The sequence below is a fragment of the Cyprinodon variegatus genome, unplaced genomic scaffold, assembly GCF_000732505.1.
Source record: "Cyprinodon variegatus isolate N-32 unplaced genomic scaffold, C_variegatus-1.0 Scaffold1308, whole genome shotgun sequence".
In the NCBI taxonomy this organism is placed as follows: domain Eukaryota; kingdom Metazoa; phylum Chordata; class Actinopteri; order Cyprinodontiformes; family Cyprinodontidae; genus Cyprinodon; species Cyprinodon variegatus.
The window spans coordinates 422-9163 of record NW_015151761.1 but is presented as its reverse complement, the minus strand read 5'-3'; the positions used below and the strand labels follow the sequence as shown (position 1 = coordinate 9163).

General features: G+C 41.6%; 1 protein-coding gene across 1 annotated transcript in view; it reads right to left on the bottom strand.

The window, feature by feature from the left end:
* c1galt1 (core 1 synthase, glycoprotein-N-acetylgalactosamine 3-beta-galactosyltransferase 1) overlaps positions 1-8317 on the bottom strand; it is a 15298-nt gene extending 6981 nt beyond the window's left edge. Inside the window, exon 1 of the mRNA XM_015402153.1 lies at positions 8206-8317. Within this exon, the coding sequence (XP_015257639.1) occupies positions 8206-8317 (112 nt within the window). The remainder of the gene's footprint in view (positions 1-8205) is intronic.
* Between the last annotated feature and the right edge of the window lie 425 nt (positions 8318-8742).

The following is an 8742-nucleotide window of genomic DNA, read 5'->3' as shown; positions in this document are numbered from 1 at the left end:
ACATTTATCCATAAATGTCACCAAACTGTGCCAAATATGTTTTTTACATCAATACTGGGGGTTTGGTAAAATTACAAGGTCATGTAGCAGCTCGACCCACCGGTGGGTCCGTAGGGTTCAAGGGGTTAAACTTGTATATGACACTTTATTTAAAATTATTTAGGGAGTACAATTGTAAACAAAGGATGTGGAAAGGGGGGTTAGAATGAAAGAAGGGATAAGAACTAACAGAAAATAAAAAAATATTTACGTTAACAAGACCAATACCAGATGAAATTTACAAGCAATGGATAAATGGTCATTAAAAAATGCAATTGTTTATAATTAATTTGTAATTGTTAATATAAGTGTTTCGCGCTTCATAGAAGGTTACGCGTTGTTGCCCTGTTTGTCCCTACCCGGCGCCTGTCCCTCAGGGCAGGTAGCAAGGGCTTATACTCCTGGCTCAACTTCGCAGTCATGGCGCCGTGCTCAGATACCGGTGTACGGTTTATTGGAGGAGCTGGGCGAAAACAACCCCTGGATGTATGGAGTCATTTTGTTTATACCGGGAAGGAAAAACAAGCAACCTGCATGATAATGATTGATCATGCCGCCGATGCCGGGTAACTAGCTTGTGTGTGTGTGTGCCTTCCTGTGCCTGTATCTGTCTCTCTGTCATTGAAAAAATTTGTTCTACCAATACTCTGGATATCAATCATTTGAATTTCTTCCTCCCAACTAGATTCCTGACACAGTGACACCACAGCCACATCAGAGGTTGGGGAAGGACGGGAAGTCTGTTGCAGAGATTTTGTGAGCTAACATGAGTTATAAAATTAACCCCCCTGCAAAGCTGCCTCTTATTATTGCATCAGATTAATCCAAATCTCTTTGAGAGCTGCTGAAGGACAAACGGACAGGACTGAAGACCGGAACCTGCAGAACACCGAACTGAGGCGAAGGCCTTCACTCCACCGAACCATAATAGTAACATTATCCTTCCCTGTTTCAGCCAGAGGCTTAATACGGGCTCTGCTTGGGTGAACTAGGTAGAATAGATAGTTGTGTTTGCGTTTTATTTTAAATAAATCTTCTGAATCAACTGCTGATGGTTTTAAGAATTGAAGCAGCTGTCTAGCTCAAATGGTAAGCCGCACAATGGCAGCCCACTGCTCCCCCAGGGGATGGGTTAAATGCAGAGGGAATTTTGTTGCTCTGTACTTCTGACAGTGGAATGACAATAAATAAATAAAAAAGCTGGAAGCCTTTCTTTCAGAATTAAAACTTCTAAAAGTTCTTTAAATACACATCACATTTCTGACTGTATATCCCTGTAAATATTACACACTGTAGCTTTAAACACCTGCCCTGCACCTCTGTTGTACGACGCAAACTGCCCTGGATCTGATTGTGTGTTAGCTTTGCATTAGCATATTCCCCCAACTAACAACATCATTATTCCTCCCATTGTTGGGTCTTATTAATGTTCCCTCTTCAGGTCGGAGGCCTCATCTTTGTGTTCCTTCACTGTAAAGTTATATCCTGGGCTAACAGCAGCTCAGCTGGTCTATCGTGACACAAAAACACATTATAAAGTCACAGCCATAACAGAACCTGTCCTAACAGGGTCACAGGCATGACGACTCTAGCTCGCCATGCCTGTGATCTTTTTAAGACACTTGGCTGAACAGAGTGACTCTAGATATGCTTTTAGCTGAGAAAGCAGGAGTTTCTTTGATGTTTTGCTGCCTTTATTGTTCCTTAATCCCTCCTGATGGTCGCGGTAACTAAGGCTTTGATTGGACTGCGTATTGTTGGGACTTGCCTGGAGCGTTTAGTGCTGTTTTTAGTCAATGGACATTTTTTATTGTTGCTTCAATTGCTGTGGCTGTTGTGCAATCCCCATCTTTGTTCTTTGTTGTCAAATGTTTGTATTTCCTTTAATGATTCATTGGCTTAATTATTATTTACCCCTCAAATGATTGTGTATTTGTTCTCATTTTAAAAAAAACGGTGAAAGTTAAAACAAACACCGAAACTGACGTACCTTTGAAAATTCGTTTGACAAGTTAAACTACATAAATCCTGCAATGCTCTTTCATGCTATGATTTTATGATGATTTTGTCATTTATTTACAAAGTTATGCTGAAGAAGAGTTTTAACCAATGAATAACAATGAAAAAAAAAATGTATTGACTGTTTGGCTGTAAAAAAAAAAAGTTATTGGTTCCTTTTACTATTAATGAGCATTTCAACAGGCTTCATAGCAGGAGTGTAGTTTGTTTGTGGAATGACTGATGGTACTCCACCTTTAGATTTGAGTTTTCCTTCTTGTTCTTTAATATGTTCTAATCTCAGATATATTGATGGAGGAAAGGTTCCTTTTTTGATCAAACGGGTTGAGATATCAATTCCACCTTATTTTAACAGGATGTATTGATTTTATTTGTCTCCTACACACCAATGCCCACTCAGGCTGTCCCACACCGGCGAGGCAACTCGCTGCCTGGTTTTGATTCATGGCTCTTTGCAAAAGAGGTTAAGATAGGTGGAAAACTCTTTCTAGATGAGAATAGGACTGAGTGTGTGAGTGTGAGGAGGATTGTCTCGTTCTCACCTTTACAAAGATAAATAAATTGCTGATTGACTGCCATTGATGTAACTTTATTGAAGTAAAAATGAAGAATTGAATAAATTTTTTTCTTTTTTTAGGTTGCTCAGTGGAGCAGTGGGTAGCGCTACTGCTCTGCAGCAAACAGGTTCCAGGTTTGATTCCCGGCCCGGGGTCTTTCTGCATGGAGCTTGCATGTTCTCCCTGAGCATGTGTGGGTTCTCTCCGGGTACTCCGGCTTCCTCAAACAGTCCAAAAACATGACTGTTAGGTTAATTGGCTTCTCTAAATGCTCCTTAGGTGTGAGTGTGAATGGTTGTTTGTCTCTGAGCTGCCCTGAGATGGACTGGAGACCTGTCCAGGGTGGACCCCGCCTCTCACCTGTAGACAGCTGGAGATAGGCACCAGCACCCCTCCCCACCCTCAGCAGGGATAAAGCATGAAGGAAATGGATTAGTTTTTTTTTTTTTGCTATAACAGATTTGAGCAACAAGTCCTGCTGTGATTTCAAACCTAGCTGGGTAGCTTATTCTCCGGAAATTGGTTTCAGGTTCCTGAGAAAAACCTACTGCTGGAGGTTTCTTCCTGTTCAAAGGGAGTTTTTCCTCTCCACTGTCGCTACAAGCATGCTTAGTGTGAGGGATTGCAGAAGAGTCAATGAGTCGATGCAATCAGCTGGTTTTCCTTAGATAGAAAACTTTGAATCAATCTGACTGGATGATCTGGTGAACTGGAAAGTGACCTGAGATGACATGATGTGAATTGGAGCTATAGAAATAAACTGAATAGAATTGAATTAAATTGAGAAGTCAGTAGGAAGCCGAATATGAAACAAACCCACACAGACTTAGTGCTACAAAACTTTTATTGTCAGAAAAGTAGATAAGGACAGAGAGAGAAAGCAGAGCCAGGGTGACTCTGTTAATCAGCAAAAGGTTTGACCTCCCCCTCCCAGAAGCTAGGCCATAAACTCTAACATACTTTAATCCATTTTACCCTTTCTTTCATTTTACAACTTGGGAAATAATTAAGGTTGAACAACAGCAGTATGAAGGAAAACCTCTGTGGAAAATCAACCTTTTTATGGGTAGTTTATGGTCAGATCTGCCTCACATCTTACAAGGACAACCACTAGAGAAAAGATGAACTCTAAATGAACCTTAAATGAACTCTAAATGAACTGATCCATTTCTGTTCTAGATCCCATGGCTTATAGACTTAGCTGTAGACAGGCTCAGACTGGGAACGATTTTCAGCCCTGGCATTTTTCCAGCTACACCAGCCCATTTATAGACCCCAAAATATAGAACCACAGTCAAACTTGGCGTATCAAATGTCAAACACAATACAAATACACATTGTGGATTAACCAATCTATCTTCAAGCATCACAGGAAAACCATCACCAAGACTTCTATAATGCGGTTTTACTGCCTTCGGTTATATAACGGTCACGACTTCTGTGACTTCTGCTGCGTAACACTCGCACGAAGCCAGCCAGACTCCCACTCACACATAAATCTACAACGTAAAACCTGACTGTTATAAAAACACCAACATAAAACAATAGAATCTAGAGGCAGACAGGCAGTTCTTTAAGAATGGATCCATGAAAGCTCAGCGGTGTGTCAGCGTTCACTGCAGGTCTAGGCGGCATGTGGGCAAAGAAATGGAATAATTTAAACAGATGCTAAACCCCATCATTCACCGCAACATATATCTGCAAAATATTGTAACATAAATTGGCCAAATATAAGAGGAACGTCGTAGTTTGGTTTAAAGAAAGCATTTTAGTTTTATTCTAATTTAGTTTGTTGCAAGAATTTTACAGTGCTAAGAAATAGGAAATGACACCATATGCCGACCGTCACAAAGATGAGAATGACAAGGAAGGGCTTTTTATACTGCATGGATCATTTAGGGAGTTAGCATTGGATTACTGCTTCAGCTCCTTCACTTATTTTCTGTCACAGGTAGGAGCTTCAGCCGCAGAGGAAGTGTTGACCGGCCGGCATGAACCACGATCATTTTGGAAATATTCATGCTGATATTAATGTTTTGGTACTTGAGATAGTCTTGGTATTGACAACATTTTTACACTGTCTTTTTACACAGGGTGGCACCATCACTGCTCTTCTCCAGACCTTACAGATAAAATTACAAAAAAATGAATACATTTCAAAATATATATATATTTTTTTTTTTTAAAAGGATCCTCTCCAAAAACAGTTAATAAAAACCAAATTATTGGAAGTGTTGAAGACGTTTCACGAGTACACGAGCACATGAGAACACACAAGTACACATATTGAGAAACGGCCAGTGTCAGAACGGAGTGTTCTTAAGCTGCTGACTGCCACTACCTCGACGCCAGAGTGTTTGCCAGTTTTGGGTACTCTAGCCAAGCTGAGTTTTGCTGAGTCAAACTGAGTTCTGTCAACCTTAGTCTTAATCTTGTTTTTTTGTCTTTGCTTCTCGGCAGGAAGTCATCCTGCAAACTGGATGTTTCGGACCTTCTCTCCCTGGAAGGATCATCTGAACTTCAAACTGAGCTGAGGATTTAAACAGGAGGTTTGGATCCACTTTTCCCCAAGAGATCGTTTGAGCTTCACACTGAGCAATGGATTCATTTCCACTACGACCCGTTCAAGTACCGCAGGAAATCTGAGTGGCAGTCAGCTTCTCCGTTCACCTACAAACAACCGCATTCTGGGTAAACCCTGTTCCGCCCTCAACCAAATCAGACAAACACTGGAACCACGGCACACAGACTGGAGTCAAAGAGTCAACAACTTCTCTGGAAACGTGAGTCAGCAACCAAATCCTCCTCTTCAAGTTGACGAATCTAATCTCCCACTGAGTCTGAACTAACCGCTATGTCTTCCCTTCACTTTTCAGTTCCGGTTGAACAGTGTTAAGAGCAACACTTCCATCTGCATTATCTCTTCAATAAACCTGTTAAACCTTTCCCCTGGTCTCTCTGAATTGGTGTCTCTGCATGTGGGTCCGAGCTCTTGATAAAAACATGACAGAGGTGGGGGGGCTCTGTGTTTACATCAACAACAGCTGGTGTAAAAATGCTAGATCGGTCGCCAGCTTCAGCTCTCCAGACATCGAAGTTTCTGACTGTTAACTGCAGGCCGTTCTTTCTGCCCAGAGAGTTCACTGTGGTTAGCATCACTGCTGTTTATGTGCCCCTCAGCGCTAACACTAAAGAGGCCATGAAGACTCTATAACTCTGAGCTCCAATCTGCACACAGAGGCTGTTTTCATCATAGCTGGGGATTTTAACCAGGCTAACTTGACGACTGTTCTCCCTCATTTCTACCAACATGTGGACTTTGCAACTCGAGGTGAAAACACTTTAGACCCGGTTTACTCTAACATCAAATTCAGAGCAGCCCCAGCCCCCACCTTGGGTTATCAGATCACCTATCTGTCATGCTTATCCTGGCATACAGGCTCCAGCTAATGAGGGGGATACCAACAGTGAAGCAGGTCAGAGTGTGGTCTGAGGGCGCCATGGAAACACCCCAAGACTGTTTTAAATGCTCTGACTGGAACATCTTCAAGGCTGCAGCAACATCTGACAACTTATTGAATATTGATGAGTATGCCATGACTGTGTCAGCCTACATCAACCAATGCATTGAGGACGTCAGCATCAAAAAGAACATCACCACCCGGGCCAACCAACCACCCTGGAGGTTCGGAAATCGCCAAAAGCACCGAACTCAGCTTTCAAGTCTGGTGATAAAGAGGCACTGAGAACAGAGCGTGGCAATGGAAACCATCAGATCAGCGAAGCAGAACCACAGCCAGAAGATCCAGGATCTTTTCCACAACAAAAGCAACACCAGGAGGATGTGGAAAGGCATTCAGATTAACACACCCTCCCCCCCATAGATGCAGCTGAATGATCTAAACAGGCGCTAAGCAGCCCTCCAGCAGGGAAAGCCGTCCACACCAGGGGGAGGAGGCAGTCAATGTGCTACAAAATGACAATAAAAGGACCACTGAAATGATTCTGTAATATTTCTGACAATAATACATCAAAAAGTCCTGTTCAAGCTGAACACGCTGCTGTTTGTTTTGGGTTCCATTTTCAAACGGCAGAAGTAAGGAAAACACTGGGTGTTATTTCAGTACACACCCAACAGTCATCTGAGTTAGAAATAAAACTGTGTCGATCTCAGCTTTCACCTGCAACTTCCTTTAAAGAAGTGTTTCCTTTCCAGTGCAAACAGATCGTGTTTATCATCACTAATGGCTGTGCTTTCAGGCAGTTGTTCGGCACAAGGAAACAAACAGAAAAAAAAACAGAAGGAATTGGAGGAGGATTTTCTACTAATTATAGAAATGTTGTTTTTTTATAACCCGAATTCACATTTTAAATCATCTTTTTGTCAAAACTTTAAAATAAAGGAATTTAAATCAGTTAAAGTTGACAGACCGGATCCTCTGGGTTATAATTATCACTTCTCCTTATCACTGGCAGAGGAGCTGACTGAGGTGGGATAATCTAACCGGCAGAGAGCTGGAGCCCTTTGACCTGCTGTTGATCGAAGGCCGGCACATTGCAATGAACAGATGACGTTAGGCTATTATGGTTCAATTATTTTCATCTATGGCTGAATGATGGAGTAAGAACATGATGTACAGGTTGGGTGGATGGGACGACATTCCAGTTACTTTTTTATTGCTTTGTTTAACTGTAACTCTAAAAGAAGAGTGACTGAGGTAGAAAGAATCATAAATCGCTCAAAAAACAAAGCACAAGAAAGGACAATAGCAGCAAGGACATTTTTTTTGATTTGTTAATGAAACAGGATGGGAAGGTAGGCTGCGACAGAGAGGAAGGTTGTCTGCCTGCCGTGTCTATCAGAGAAGATGTCTCTGTGTGACGGCTTCCTGTGCTGGCCTTCCGTGCTCTGAAGGTTAAAGCAGCCTCTGCTCTGGATGTGGGAGCTCACCTTTCAGCTCCTTTTTTATTTGAAATACTCCTCTTAAAAATCAAAAAAATAAATTCTGCTCGACCAAATGTTCTATGATAAATAAATGTAGGTCTAATTATTATATCTTTATGCCAAACTGCCCTTTCTACTGTTTTAACTAAATAGTAACAGCTGGAGTATATAATGCCGGCATCAGTTTACCTTCATTTTAAACCAGCTGTGGAGTTTTTATATCAGATCATCACAGAGGGCAGCATGTAGCTTTACAAATGAAAACTTCATTTATAAGAACTGGTATTGCAACTTTACTGCCATTGCTTTAGGCTTTCAGCCTCTAGGTACACGTACACGGCTTGTATCCCTCAAGTCATTTACAAAAAATACTATTTAAGGTCAGATCACCACACGCCTCAAAAAACACCAAAAAGGGAGTAATTAAATATTTTTTTTGGTTTGTAGCTTAAAGTTTATTTTTCCTACAAAACTAAAGGGATAAATGGGTTTTGACTATGGATGTACTGGTCTGAGCGGGTATGCTCATCTGACAGAACACTGGATAAATGGTTGTGGTGCACCAGATTCAGCCTGACAGTCCTGACTTTGATTGTTCTGCTTCCCTTTATCTCACATCTTACACACATAAAGATAAACGCTTACCTGTGTGCACTGCGAGGGCATGAAGCGCTCCCTTCCTCACTGAGACCTTCTCTACTGAAACCATGGAGTTCAGCAGAGAGTGAAGACACAAAAATCCAGTCATCATCCCCATGGTGAACATCAGACTTTTAGGCTTCATTTTTCTAAAATAACCTGTCAAAAACACACATATGTATGGAGGGCTGACCAAAAACAATTAATTTTTCAGCCAAAGATCAGGGAAATCTGTTTTAATTTCAAATAAAACTGAAGAAAATTCTTTCCTAAATAGATAAAATCTTTTTGATTAATAAGGACCTGAAAAACAGAACTGAACATGAACAGGTGTTTAACTCCGTTCAGATCATTAGGCGGAGCGAAGACCAACATCAGCCTGATGTCACTGCGCCCATGGCATGCAATCAGAGGGAGGAGGAGGGCAATGCTGCTGCAGAGGATCCAACCGAAACAGGTTGAGCTGCTGCTGGCTCACCATGTGCCGCCTCCATGTCAAACATCAGACGTGGTTTCAGCTAAGGAAGGTCTAATTAGGTTTAA